Source organism: Sesamum indicum, linkage group LG2 (assembly GCF_026168435.1).
Source record: "Sesamum indicum cultivar Baizhima isolate 11 linkage group LG2, ASM2616843v1, whole genome shotgun sequence".
Classification (NCBI taxonomy): Eukaryota; Viridiplantae; Streptophyta; class Magnoliopsida; order Lamiales; family Pedaliaceae; genus Sesamum; species Sesamum indicum.
This window is the reverse complement of record NC_142658.1, coordinates 18,478,074-18,493,424: the sequence shown is the minus strand read 5'-3', so window position 1 is coordinate 18,493,424 and position 15,351 is coordinate 18,478,074. Positions and strand designations below refer to the sequence as shown.

General features: G+C 40.2%; 1 protein-coding gene and 1 pseudogene across 1 annotated transcript; one reads left to right on the top strand and one right to left on the bottom strand.

The window, feature by feature from the left end:
* Window positions 1–413: 413 nt before the first annotated feature.
* On the top strand, window positions 414–4,428 carry LOC105156308 (pectinesterase pseudogene; annotated as a pseudogene).
* A 6,866-nt stretch (window positions 4,429–11,294) lies between these two features.
* Window positions 11,295–12,794, bottom strand: LOC105156120 (GEM-like protein 4). The gene is made up of 4 exons (XM_011072168.3): window positions 12,352–12,794; window positions 12,168–12,248; window positions 11,790–12,064; window positions 11,295–11,693 (listed from the first exon to the last, which is right to left on the bottom strand). The coding sequence occupies exons 1-4, from the start codon at window positions 12,548–12,550 to the stop codon at window positions 11,517–11,519; spliced, it is 732 nt and encodes a 243-aa protein (XP_011070470.1). The 5' UTR covers window positions 12,551–12,794; the 3' UTR covers window positions 11,295–11,516.
* Between the last annotated feature and the right edge of the window lie 2,557 nt (window positions 12,795–15,351).

The window sequence follows — 15,351 nt, the reverse complement described above, 5'->3', positions numbered from 1 at the left end:
ACGAAATTTGATGTCATGATCCTTGTGATCAGGCACATTAAATGTCATAATGAACCTATATATTTATACTAGACTTTCACCCAAAAAACTTTTAATAACCCAAAGTCATGATTAGGGGTATCTGATTTTTAAATATGATTAAGTTGTCCTCAGATTTCATGTCCTAATTACAACTTTCTGATTCTAAATAAAGTCACTTACCTAAGCCTTTAGACTATACAAATAGGCCCCTCCTTATTACATGATTTCCCTATATACATATATATATATTTGGTCCAAACAAATCAAACACAAACATATATCTCAGAATGAAGACAATTCTTGGTTTTATTATGTTTGCAATGTTGTTTGGATTACCTCAAAGCAAACAAATTCACAAACCCTTTTTCACATCACTCAAAACCCTATGTGACATGACCCTATTTCCAAGAACTTGTTATAACACTCTTTCTCCCTTAGTTCACTCAAAAAATGACTATGACCCTCAACTTCTTTACACCCTTTCTCTCCAAGTATCCATCCACGAGGTCTCCAGAGTCTCCAAGAATTTCTCCGAACAAGGGATACTAGTTCGGACAATAGATGATTTGCACCAAAAATTCTTGCTATCAGCATTGGAGGCTTGTCAAGAATTCCTTTCCCTAGCATTGTACAACCTCAATTTGTCACTACCTACGAGCGCTGGCGCCCTAACGACACACGAGAACCGAGCCAACTTTAGGACATGGCTGAGCGCTGCCGGGGCCGACCTGAAGACGTGCATGGATGGCTTTGAGTACTCGTCCAATGAAGTGAGAAAAATCGTAAGTGCAAATTTGGACAACTCTACTAGACTTGTTGGCACTAGCCTTGCCATCATAAGTATGATCGATGGATATACGACCCCACATGAAAAACCCTCATCCGTCCCTACAATCGACCACGCTACAAGTAAACCTAGTGGTGATTGGGAGCCCATTTGGCTGTCTTCTGAGGACAAGATGCTCCTACATGGTATGAAGCGAGCGATAATGCCTGACGTTGTTGTCGCTGCAGACGGCTCAAGTGACTACGACACGATAAACGAAGCCATCGAAGCCGTGCCTGAAAACAGTGATCGGAGATTTATTATCTATGTCAAGGAAGGAGTGTACCATGAAAATGTGAGGATTGGGAGGGACAAATGGAATGTGATGATGTATGGTGATGGAATGGAGAGGACCATTGTTTCCAGCAACCTCAGCAATGGTACAGGAACACCCACCTCAATGTCTGCTACCTTTGGTAAGTTTTGTACAATATTGTTTGGCCAAAAATGCAATTTACCTGCTAATCTAAACTATTTATAAGGGTAATTTGCTTCATTTTTTAAAACATAATGGACAATTTATTAATTTTTTTTTGCTTATTTCACATATAACAGGGGATAAATTGCCTTTAGCCAAATTTTCTTGATTTATGTAACTGTCCTTTCCACAGGACGAGGAGTCTTAATCTTTTCATCTTTTAACAATTCTACGAGCTAGTGAAAAAGGATAAATTACATTTACATATCTCGATTTGTTATAATTACAAGTAACACTTCATTAGATTAAAAATTACAATACATCCTTTGAATTAATTTGCAAAAACTATATAGATGAGAGAATATTAGTGAAAAGACATAAATGCCTCTTCAGGGCTTTGACCGGAAAGGAAATAAAATAATAGTAAATTTAAATGCCGAAGATGTTTATTGAAGCTAAACGTAAGCGTATATCGTAGGGATGCATTTGTAATGAATAAAAAAGATAATGTCTGTTTTTGTAATATTTTTAAAGATTATTATTTTGATTATTGAAAATCAACTATTCATCTTATTTAATTAAAGGGTTAAATGCAGACTGTCGATTTATATATAAACAGTAGTAGATACACTGTTATTTACGTACTAGTGGAATATTCTATATTAAAAATCCTAAACAGTTTAGTTATGTTGCACTTGTTCTTGTCATTTTTTTTTTTTTTGAAAAATTATTTGTTTAGTCATTTTAAATTTACCTACTATTAATTTTAGTTTTTAAAATTTATTTATTTTGGTTTTAGTTTGGTAACTTTTAGAATTGCTTAATTTTAGTTTTTTGACTCAATTTTGAATAATTTTACCCTTACATAGCTTTTTAAGAGCAATTTTAGTTCATATATATCTATTCATTTTGCGTCTCATAGCTAAAGCTCGCCTAGACTGATGTAAGAGTTTAGGTTTATTGAAAAAAATATTTGTTTATATTACACTTAAAACATTAGGATAGACTATTAGCCTTTATCATTAAAAGGGCAAAAGAGTCGTAAAATAGGCTAAAGGACTAAATCCACGCAAAATTGATAGATAAAGGACTAAATCTAACATTACTGAAGATAAAGGACCAAAATGAATTCAGACCAAAATTATAAGACGAATTTTGTTTCCCTTTATTTTTTGACGAAAACTTGAATATGGGATTATATGTCTCTAACTTTTTCAATTTTTGAATAATTTTGAAAATTTGGTAAAGTCTAGGATTAAATGTGTGGAGTTTTTAAAATTTTAGGACCATTGTAAAAATCTCGTAATTAAAGTAGAGGACTTAAGTTTTTTACGTACCTTAATCCTATTAGACTAAAAGTATAATTTCGTTCTAATAATTATGATATATATATATATATATATATATAAATACATGATTATTTATTTAGTGAATATTAATAATATGAGTTGCTTAGGACTTGAGAGGTAAATATTATATATATATAGGTGTAATTTTACAAAGGATTGGGGTGTTTATGCATTTACCCCTACACATTATATATATAATTTATTTATATTTATATAACATCACATTGAGGCAATATTATATTTAAATCAAATAAGATATATATGAGCTAAGTGAAATGAGGATTATTAAGAATATTACAACTTGACCCTTGTACCTCTTGTTAATTATTCCATGGGTATTGAAGAAGCTTAGAGTTAAGCTTGAAAGCCTTTTTTTCTGGAAATTAAAAAAGTGGTCAAATTCAGTGAAAAAAATTTCCCACCAACAAAATGGTAAAGTTGGCTTCAACATGATCTTATTATTATTTTTTTTTTCTGGAACCCTATTGAGAGGAGATCAATATAATTTGAAGGGACAAATTTCTGAGGATGTAAATATAATTTTTTATTTAATAATTTTTTTTATAATTATAAAATGTTTTTTACGCTTAGAAAAATGCTTCGAGTCAATTTGACCCAAGTCAAAATCTTATTATTTAAAGGTGATATTATATTTTTGGTTCTATAATTTTAGGCTATTAGTATTTTGATCCTATAATTTATTCTATTTAAACATGTGTTTATTTTTGGTGAATTTAGTCCTGAACACTTGTCCTCTTTTGGCAAATTTAGTCCTAACGACTCACAATTACAGGACAAAAAATGAGGTTGGTACAGTGTGAAAGGGATCAAAATTGTCAACATACGAATAAATTTGTTAAAAAAGAACCAAATATGAGACGTTCGCGACTAAATTCGTCAAAAAATGGACTAAATGTGTAAATGAAGTAAATTACGAGACCAAAAGTACTAACGACCTAAAATTATAAGATAAAAGTTATAACTTTGCCGTATTTAAATACCTTGGTTAATCATCTTTATTATTCATCTCAAAAAAATAAAATAAAATATGAGTTGCGTATAGTTCGACCTTTTTATTTTTTCTTTTCAAATTTTTATCGGTTTCGCTCCATCACTGTCAATTCCATGCAGCGGCCATAGGCAAGGGATTCCTTGCCAGGGACATGGGGTTCCAAAACACGGCGGGTGCAATCAATCACCAAGCCGTGGCCTTACTCTCAGCTTCCGACAAATCAGTTTTTCATTGGTGTCTCATCGATGCCTACCAAGACACCCTCTACGCACAATCCAATCGACAATTCTACCGAGGATGCAAAATCTATGGAACAATAGACTTCATCTTCGGAGACTCATCCGTCGTGATCCAGGACTGCGACATACTCGTGAAAAGGCCACTGCCCTACCAGAAAAACACCATAACCGCACAAGGTAAATCAAACCCTTTCTCCAACACGGGCATATCGATACAAAAATGTTGTGTCACGGCTGCTGAGGATCTTGGCGACATTAAAACATTTCTAGGGCGGCCGTGGCAGGACTACTCCACCACCATTATCATGGAGAGCCAATTGGAGAGGTTGATTGATCCCAAGGGCTGGCTGCCCTGGTCTAACAGCACTACCGCTCCCGACACTATATACTACGTCGAATACAACAATACTGGTCCTGGTGCCAACACAACGAATAGGGTTGAATGGAAAGGCTTGAAAGTTAACGATACGGAAGATGATGCAAGAAAGTTCACCGTTAGATCGTTTATTAATGGAGACGAATGGATCCCGTGTATGGGTGTTCCCTTCCAGGCGGACTTGTGATTTTGAGACGAAGGGCTCATAGGATACCTCGGTCGGAAAAGTGAAGGGAAGTCCGGAAAATAAGTACATTGGTAATTTATTTCAGGATGGATGCAATGGACTAAATTTTGTGTACCCTTACGAGATATTGGCTTTGTGCAGTAGCAATGACGGTCATGCCAATTGATGGCCTATGTTTTTACAATTTTGTTCTCAAGTTTTATCAAAAGTTAAGCTGAATGTATGACCAAACTAAGAGATTGAATTTAAGTATTTAAGGATGTAAGGTGATGCATAAACATTAGTGATTCGGGTCGAAAATACGCGACCTCCTTGGTTCGGTCTCCCAAGCGGTTCGAGGTCGCTCCTCTCCCAGACTAGTGATTGGGCCCTGAGAAAAGAAGCAGATCGTTAGGCTTGCTGGGGTGGCCCCCAGCTAAGGCCCTCCGATGCTTAAGTCAGTGTTTGGTTGAGGTCGAAATATGGGGTCGTTGGGAAAAATAGCGAGCTGAAGGTAAAATGCGGTCGAGACGACCTACCTCTAATACATTGACTGGGAGGTATATATAGAGAACCAGGGGGTCTATCGACCCGCTACGCGCGTGCCACGTGCTCCAGGTCGTCGGGTCGGGTCGCGACCCGACCCGGTGAAAGTGGCGCGGGTCATGCTGGCAAACTTGCGATTTTGGGCCCCATCAAGGGCAAAGTTGTCTTTTTATGAGAAAATAGGGTTTTACCCCCATCATTACTCCCCTACTTTTCTTAGTGTGAGTAGCCCGCTAAGGAAAGTCGAATGGTCTATCGATCTCGTCCCTCAGATCATCATCGCCATCTCGATATCCGACCGTTGCCTTTCGACATCCGACCGTTGTCTTCGACACGGATCTCCATAAATTTACCCCTATAAATACAGGGAGGTTCGACTGCAGTTCTGCTTCATTCTCAATCTCAATCGTTCCTCGCGCGATCTGCCTCCTCCAGCTGCGACCTGCCTTCTAGCCAGGTACTTCCGAGCGACCTCCTTTTAATATTATGTCTTCCAAGCCTAGTAATTCTAGTAGCTCATCTGGTAGTTCATCTAGTAGCTCTGGTAGTTCATCGAGTACCTCTGGTAGTTCATCTGCTAGTTCTTCGGGTAGTCCCGGCAGCTCCTCTGCGACCTCACAAATACCCCTGGCTCGTAGAAAACAGATAGGATCCCCTAGCGTAGGTAGAAGCGACCCGGAGATAGCGATCTCACTGATGACCCCAGAACATAGCGAGGGCGAACCAACTGATAAACCTTGGCTAACCATTGAGAGCACTTTATACTTCACAGCTGATGCGATTAGAGAGAGGTATTATATTCCTCTAGATTACGAAATTATTCTTCCTTCTCCCTCGGATCGCATGAATCGACCTCCACCCGGTAGTTGTCCGATTTCTATTGTACATTTAGCTGCGGGCTTGCGTTTTCCCCTTCCTCGTACCGTTGCTAGAATTTTATCTAGGTTGGAGATAGGTCCCATGGAACTAGCTCCCAATTCCATCTACCATATTTTATCCTTTATTATCATAATGGAATACTTCGAGCTTGAACCCGACTTCGATAGCTTCTGGTCGCTTTACAAGTTTACGACCTCGAAGAGGTCAGGCGACCAGGGTTTCTTCTATCTTACTGCCAAACCAAACTGCTCCTTTGTTACCAAGCTAAAGTCCAATGTGGGCTCTTGGAAAGACAAATTTTTCTTCCTTCGACCTCCTCCTAACCAAGTCTGGCCATTCCCTTGTGATTGGCGAACTACTAAACCCGAACCCAAAATCCACGGCGTAGGGTTAGATGACGACCTGATCATTACTATCACCCAGTACCAATATCAAGCCAAATTGCTTTTGACGGAGCATACCCTGAAGCTCGCAGGTCTCAGTCCGGCACCTATTCAAACTCGGGGCTCTTTAGGTGATCAATCTCTTACCTTCCTCTGTTCGTAATTTTTGGTACTTAGTGGTGACTGGTTTGTATCTTTGCAGATTCTGTCGTGATGGATGCTCGCATTGCAAGAATGGTTCGTGCGAAAAGGGCTAAGCGAGCAGTTCCTCCTTCGGGACCAGACTCCCAGCATACTCTATCTGCTCCTTCAGAAGATGCGTCGAGGTCGCACGGAGTTCGATCTCTGAGTCCATCGGGTGCGACTCCCATCGAGGTCGCCAGTGGGGACAACGATCCCACTCCTGAGCATTTACCGAGGGACTCCGAAGAGCCAAGTGATCCCGAACCGCTCATCCGGAGGAAGTCCAAGGGGAAACAGGTCGCTTCGGAGTCGTCCAAGAGGAAGCGTAGTTCCCCGCGACCTAATCCCTCCTCCCAAAAGAAATCTAAGGCAGATTCTTCAGCGGAGAGCGAGAATCTGAAGGTAGTGGACGAACTGACTGCCTGGTGGAGAGAGACCCAGAAGGACCTCCAATCGCCTTCTTATAGTCCGGCTGCCATGGAGGGTGAGAGGCTGATACCGAACTGGGCCATTTCGGGCCAAAGTTCCGTGTCGAAGACCCACGTTGGCCAAGACTCCTGGGAGTTGTATAAATCCACCATCCTACCTCGCGATCAAGCTCTCCTTGCACCCATGTCGCATATTCGGGTCGAGCAGAACTTCGCTCATTCCCTCTCACAGGTAGTGTTTTACCAACTTCATAAACTTCTTTTACTTTTGCCTTAACTAATTCTCTGCTGCTATATGTAGGTCTCAGCTTTTGGACACCATTTGTCCTTGAAATGCAGTTACTGGCGACACGAGAAGATGGTCGCTGACAAGCTACTCGAGGAAAAGAGCTCGAAGTTAGCGACCTGTGAGAAAGAGAAGGTCGAGCTCGAGTCTCAGAAGTCCGAACTAGAGGCTCAATTAAGAGAGCTCAGGCAGAAGGTCGCGTCTTCGGTGGAATCGGCTAAGGCTGAAGGCTTTTCTGCGGGTCGGGTAGCTGGTCGAGAGGAATATCTATTCTCAGAAGAGCATCAACACCAGCTCGAAGTTGCCCGGAGTCAAGGTCGCGACCAGTACCTGAGTTCTGATGACTATAAGAAGACCTTGGCGGACACTCGGTTACAGGGAGCTCGAGATTTCATGAAGTCTACCGCCTTCACAACCGCTGTGGAGGCTAAGTCTGCTGACTACCTCATAGAAGGTTTTAATCGCTGCATTTCTCAAATAAAGAAGCTGAAGGGGTTCGCTGATGGGTTCGACACGAACTGGACCGACCCGTCCTTGGATGGTAATCTCGCGGCGTTCCCTGAAGAACCCCCTTTGCAACATAATGATGAATTTGCGGTCTTGGTGGAGGACCTTGAGGGTAGTGGTGAAGATGCAGTAGATAAGTAGGTTCTTGTATTTCAATTTGTAATCGTTTACGCCGATCATTGTACTTACCTCAGAGTTGAGGTAGAATCTGTAAATTATCCTCTTCAATGAACTTCCTTCTTTATGAGAGATTCCCCTTTCATCTTCGAATTCCCCTAATTCCCTTAAGATAATCATCAATCCGACCTCAAATATAGGGAGAATTGGAGGGATTTTCAAACACTTCTCCTGATCGCATTGATCGGTTTCGGACGATTTTGCACCTTATGTTGTCCTGCCAGGTTGTACCCTTTCCAGGCCTCGTAGTTGGTCCTTTATAGACGAGGGGTCGTGTGGTTGGTGGTCTTTCACAGACACAATGAGATCACGCCTTGCGCAGGTCGCGTAGTTGGTGGTCTCACAGAATGTGATCGCGCCTTTTGCAGGTCACGTGGTTGGTGGTCTTTCACATACACAATGAGATCGCGCCTTGGGCAGGTCGCGTGGTTGGTGGTCTTTCGCAGACACAATGAGATCGCGCCTTGGGCAGGTCGCGTGGTTGGTGGTCTTTCACAGACACAATGAGATCGCGCCTTGTTCAGGTCGCGTGGTTGGTGGTCTTTCACAGACACAATGAGATCGCGCCTTGTTCAGGTCGCGTAGTTGATGGTCTTTCACAGACACAATGAGATCGCGCCTTGCGCAGGTCGCGTAGTTGGTGGTCTCACAGAATGTGATCGCGCCTTTTGCAGGTCACGTGGTTGGTGGTCTTTCACAGACACAATGAGATCGCGCCTTGGGCAGGTCGCGTGGTTGGTGGTCTTTCACAGACACAATGAGATCGCGCCTTGTTCAGGTCGCGTAGTTGCTGGTCTTTCACAGACACAATGAGATCGCGCCTTGGGCAGGTCGCGTGGTTGGTGGTCTTTCACAGACACAATGAGATCGCGCATTGTGCAGGTCGCGTAGTTGATGGTTGTGTGATATTGCGTCGTGGAGTAGGATACTACTGGAGCTGGAGCTATTTATTTCATGTGAACATTCATACGTGCTAATTTAACCAAATATTGTAATTGCGTACATGATTTGTGATGTAAATACGAACATTTCAAGAAGATAATAATCATCCGTCATGCAAATAAAGATACAAACATACCCACTGTAGTGGATTGCTACCTTCACCTATTTCGACTTCGTTCTCGATCTCCTTCCCATTCTCTATCCTTGATTGTATTCATCTCCTCCTCGTTGATATATTTGTGGGCCAAAAGCGTCAATTGTTCTACATTCCCGGGGGGATCTCTAGCTAACGCTGATGCAAGCAGCCCCTTCTTTAAACCGTGTATTAATATACTCGTCATCATATCAATCCGCAGATCCTGCACCTCCAATGTCTCGTTATTGAATCTCCCCATAAAATCTTTAAGAGATTCCTCTCTTCCCTGTCGGATTGCGAATAAGTGGATCGCTGATCTCTTCGGCTTTTGCTTGCTAGCGAAGTGGTATGCGAACCTGTGTAACAATTGCTCATATGATCCAACGGTCCCGTTAGGCAAGCCGGTGAACCATTCTTGTGCCTTCCCTGTCAAAGTAGTCACAAACAGCCTTGCGTTAATAGAATCTGTTTGCCTATATAAATTCATTACCATTCCGAATGTTGTGATGTGCTCGCGCGGGTCCTTCGTCCCATCGTATCTAGGTAGATCGGGTAGTCGAAAATTTGGACCAACAACTTCGGATAGCATTTCGTTGGTGAAGGGCGAGTTCGTATTTTGCCTAGCCAGGTCGCCTTGCTTCTTCAGGTCGCTTCGCTTCTTCAGGTCTTCTAACTGCTGCTTCAGTTTCTCTATCTGCCGCCTTACGCCTCCCACTTCAACTCTGGAGGTCGCTGTTTGTCTTACCTTACTGTTGCTGGATGTGGTAGCTGATCTCTCTTTCCCCCGACTGATTCTTGGCATTATTTCCTTACTCTTCCTCATGCGAACCGTTCCTTCTACTTGTCCAGCCAAGATCATTTTTCTCCGTTCTTCCGTCCGTCCTTTCCCCGATGGTTCCCTGACAGATGGGCAGTGCTCCTCCATGGCCTTCTTACTCGCTATCCCGATCATCCGCTGCTTTTCTTCATCGGTGAGATGCCACCTTCCCTCTTGTTCACGCATTGATGATTCTGACATGGCGAATTCTTCCTCAAACCAAATCTAAAGGAGCTTTCCTCAGATTCCCACAGACGGCGCCAACTGATCCGGGTCGAAAATACGCGACCTCCTTGGTTCGGTCTCCCAAGCGGTTCGAGGTCGCTCCTCTCCCAGACTAGTGATTGGGCCCTGAGAAAAGAAGCAGATCGTTAGGCTTGCTGGGGTGGCCCCCAGCTAAGGCCCTCCGATGCTTAAGTCAGTGTTTGGTTGAGGTCGAAATATGGGGTCGCTGGGAAAAATAGCAAGCTGAAGGTAAAATGCGGTCGAGACGACCTACCTCTAATACACTGACTGGGAGGTATATATAGAGAACCAAGGGGTCTATCGACCCGCTACGCGCGTGCCACGTGCTCCAGGTCGTCGCGACCCGACCCGGTGAAAGTGGCGCGGGTCATGCTGGCAAACTTGCGATTTTGGGCCCCATCAAGGGCAAAGTTGTCTTTTTACGAGAAAATAGGGTTTTACCCCCATCAATTAGGTACTAAAGTTATACAACACTCATCGAACTTTAAGGACTGCGAATACCGCTGTTTTGCCCTAACTTTTATGTATTTCAACTGTATAATTTTGGAAGAAATAGGGTTTTTGCGTAGACCTCTCCTGAGGTTCTAAATTTTGGCATAAAGATCCCTTCTCTTAGTTGATCATTAGTCGATGACTACGTAAGGTGAAACGTACTTTTAATCACATAATTTAAGTTATTTGACGTTTCAATCCTTTAATTTTTTAAAATAATATTATAGTTTTACATCTTTTTTAATTTTTCTTGATTTTAGTCCTTTTTTTTGTTAAAGTTTATCCTTCTCATTGGAATAATGCATGTGCATCTCACGCGGCCTTTTAAAAATTGGCTACATTTCCTATACTGGCAAATTTGTCAGTATTTTATCCTTTAATTTCTTTGGGTAGCATTTTGGTCCTACTAAATATTTTTTTGGAATTTTTTATCTTACTTGGACTTGAATATGAGTCGAAAGACATATTTAACATATTTTGGAAGAAAGAAATATTTATTAAATTTTGAATTAAATGAAATGTATAATTATAATTTATAAACTAATATTATTATTTTAAAAAAAAATTAACCCCCCACCCCCTGCCGCTGCCCTCCTTCCCTACCCCTCTGGTGTTCCTGAATTTAGGCGCCGCAGAGGTGGAGGGCGACGGAGGCGGTCGCCCAGATAGAAATAGATTTGGGAGATGCCGTTGCCGAGAGGTGAGGAGGGGGCGGCGCGGCGCCCTACTCTGCGGGGGAGGATTCTTGATCCTGCTCTCTTGTTATCTGTGGCAAAAATAATAGGTGGCTCCGTCCAGAAATTCCACATCTTTTCTAACTTCTTTCCGATTCTCTAGAATTTTAACTTTGATAAGGTGTCTGAAATTTCAGAATGCAACCGGTCTCGCTACGAGGATTTACAGTATATATAGAAATAACTGAGTTCGTTGTTTCACCATAGCGTAAGCTCGTCATTACTTGTAACGAAATGAGCCTAAGTTTTTACAAATTTGTACAGATATTTGAGGCCATATATAGCTACCTTCTATTGTTCTGCATTAGCATCTATGAATGCTATGAACCGTACTTAATTCAGCCTAAAAAGTCTCATCTGGCTTGATGGATGGCTTGCTGGAGATACTTCAAAGTCCTTTGATGATTTAGAAATCCCATAAACCAGAACTCAAAATTGTCATCAGTCACTATTTGCACATACTTCTGTGTTGGCTTCTTCACATTCTCACTTTCAGCAGCTCTCTTCATTTTTCTCAATGGGATCATCACCTGCACATGTATAAGTATAACACGGATTATTCATGATCTTTTGCCGAAGCATAGGATAGAGAACGGACCGAAATGGTCGATAACTTAACTAATTACCTTATAATGTGCTTTGAGCGGCTTTCCGGTTGGAGAAGGGAGTTTGATGGATCTGTCACTGCAGAAGGCAACTCTATGATTTGAAACGAAGAGGAGTCCGGCTATCGGCCCAGCTGTTGTCGATAAATAGCACTGAGAAGCATTCAACAGCTTTTCATCATCCCTGATATTGAATTTCTGCCTGAAAACTTTGTCCACTCCACCAACCTGGAGTATTCTTGCCCCCAGCCTCAACTTTCCTTTCACCGTTTCGCCTAGCTTTGGTCCTAATTTCACTGCAGCCAGCCATCACAAATCATTACTATGCTATAACATCGACACTATGATAAATCTGATTATAGATTAATCTCTTTAAGCACTTGTGTCGAGAGTAGTTACCGTGCTCTCTAATTCCTTGAGCGAAACCATCTAAGCTTTCTCCGAGCTTCATCATCTTGGCAATTACTGAATCTACTCTACCTGCAATTTTACACCCAAAATCACATTAGTAAATACACAAAGTTCTCTGAACTCTTGATCAGGCCAGACTGATAAACAAATGAAGAAGGGCCAGCTAGCTTACTATGTCTGATTTTGGAACAATGTTTGGAATTAGGAGAAGGCAGGAGTTGGTATTGAACAGCCGGATCAGGTAAAAGTGCCTGTCTTGAAGAGCCCATGAAGGACATTAATGCAGAATCTGATGAGCTGATCATTGGAATCCTATTAACATTTTGATCATTCTTCTGCCCAATTCTTGATCTGCTGTGTTGTACTTCCATTCTACTTAATTTCTTGCTTGATGATGAGATATTGAAAATGCCTCAGATTAAATCTTCAACCACCAACTGATGAAAACGCTGTACTGCTTCAAACTTGCTCAGCCTTCATCATCTATTTATAATTAGGGAGATAAGAAATCTTCAACCACCAACTTTTCAAGTGCATGAGTCAGCTTTGTGTCATCGAAACATAACTCCTGATCAACAATCTTTTTGAACAAATAAAATACGTCAGAAAGTTGGTATTTCTGCCTAGTTTTCTTTCTTTTTTGCTTTTTCCCTAATCAAGATAGCATTAAATAATTTTCACAAGAGGCCTGCAAAATTCGCCCATATTTTAGGGTTAATATAATAAGATCGGTTCAATTAAAAAACACAGCAAATTAAGTTTCTGTTTGGTGGTTCTGAGTGTATGCCGATGATGTGGAGATTCTACTTTCTTGAGCTGTCATCTCTGCTTTATGATGCAACTGCTCACCACCATCTCCAAATGCAAAAAGAAAAGATGAGATTGCCTTTATATATTTTTTGGTTGCCAATTTCCTCACTTTGAGGATCAGAACATGATGCACCTCTCCATTTCCTGAAACTCAGAATTGATGGAAGGCATATTGAATATTAATTTGTGGCTTATAATCTTTTTTATTATGTTTGCTTCATCTTGGATAAGGTGACTTTACTTGATTTTTTGATGATTATTTTGCATGTGAACTGATCAATCCAACACCAAATGATAACAATTGTAGAGTTTAGGCAAAATTACAATCCAACATCATATTTTAGTTTCGAAATTTATTAATATTTTGCAAATTCGGTCCTTCCGCCAAAAATTGATTTAAATTCTGCTGAACCAGAATTTTTGGGGATTTGAGATTTTATTAAATTTCACGAAGAAGAGATGAATATAAAAAAAAGGTAGTGATAAAGAAAAAGAAAATGGATTAGATGAAGAGGGGGAAGATGATCTTGTTGGAATATTGATGATGATTTTTACAAAGATAAAGGGCTTATGACAATCAAATTGGATATAATCATAAATTGTTCTTGCGGATCTCAACTTAATTTTTAAAATTGTCAAAAAATATTTAAATTTTAGAATTAAATTCTTCACGAACTCCATATTCTAGCTAAATTTGCATTTTGGGGGGTATTTTATTCTTCTTTTCAAATGAATTTCTAAGGCAATTTTTTTATATTGAACCATCATTATATATATATATATATTGAACAAAAAAAAAAAAAAAAATGGTTAGCAAGATGGGCAAAGGCAAAAATATAAAGTGTAGGCTGACATGCAGGTCACAGCTCCGAAAGGACAGGACCTACACGCAAGCAATGTCTTTTTCCCCTTATCATCATCTTTTTTCACATGTCTAAATTGTGTATCCCACGTCATTTCCCATGTTATTTTATTGAAGTTGACCCTCTGATTTTGACCCATCAACACCTCTGTATACACAAATATTATTTTATATGACAATAAATTATAAGCTAAGCTACCTAATTAATAGTGTAATACTGCAAGTTGAATGAAAATAAAATTAATTTAATTTATGTATATTTATATTTATATTTTAATTTAATAAAATGAATCAATGTCTCTATGGGGCGGCCACAGCGCCATCAATTTCCCGGCCGAGGAGATGGAGATGGAGCACCTTGCTGCGCATTTAAAGTTTGCTGTGGTAGGGAAATGCTCGCACGGGAATCCTAGAATGCAGGCTATTCGGGCATATTTCTCAAAGCTTAATTGGGCTTCCATTGATCTTATCAATGCATTTCAAAGTGTGTAAAATTATGTATTATATGTATGCATAGACGCTATATCATGCACGAAAGCTAGTATAAAATAAATTGCAAAGCTTATTTTTATGTAATTTGACCTTTGTTTTATATAAGTGCTTTTATGACGGAGAAAAGATAAAGAAAATGTCTGATAAGTATAAAACTCCCGAATAGAAAAAAATATTTTTCCCTTTTCTTTCCGTGTCATTGCTTATGTAGGAGGGAATTTTTTCATGTCAATGCTTATGTGGCGGATGAATAGTAAATAAATGTTCAATAAGCTTTTTCCCCAATTTAAAAAAAATTCTAAATTTGGCTGCCTCAAAAAATTCCACCTATTTTTTAAAATTTGGACAGCCGAAGTCCTGCAATTGTTGAGAAAAATTTAATTCTAAGCTATTAATTGCCACCCCTATAATTTTTGCCACTATCCTTTATATACGGGGTATAAGGAAAAAATTTCACTAAACATGTGAAAAGCCTTTAGACGTTGCTGTATCAGGGAAATATCCAAGGTATCCTTTATGCCATCAAGGGGTGCTGAAGGTTTTAGGAGCAAATATATAGACAATCTCCAGAGAATGAAGATAACCTGCAAGAGAAACGCACGTTAGAGCCAAGTCGAAAGGAATTTCGGCGATGGTTTTCTGACACTCAAGTCAGTTGGATTTCAAGGAAGTATTTACAGAATATATGCGAGTTAGAGTGATCAACATGTATAGAGAGCTATATTTATATGTGCCAGTGGATCATACAATTTCGTGTACACCCTTACATCAATTCTTGATTCAACGGGGCGCAATGAGCCATACATATCCGTAGAATAGCGACAGGAAGTGGTCCAGGGGACTAAGATTGTGCAGTTTGAAAAGTACTCGCGTACTCTTTTGACATTCTGTTTTCACTGTTCAGATGTCAAAATGTAACTTCCTAAAGATCTTCAAATTTTCTTTACATTCTAAGTGCTTCAAGGTTCGTCCTTTGTAGCAAAGTAACTCTGGGGATTTTCATCAATC

Bases quoted from the DNA above. Each gene is read 5' to 3' on its own strand.
- LOC105156120 (XM_011072168.3), bottom strand. From the start codon at position 12,550: ATGGAAGTACAACACAGCAGATCAAGAATTGGGCAGAAGAATGATCAA. The intron at 12,065-12,167 runs GTAACTACTCTC...GGCTGGCTGCAG, and splicing joins TCAAGGAATTAGAGAGCACG to TGAAATTAGGACCAAAGCTA. The intron at 11,694-11,789 runs GTAATTAGTTAA...ATACATGTGCAG, and splicing joins CGCTCAAAGCACATTATAAG to GTGATGATCCCATTGAGAAA.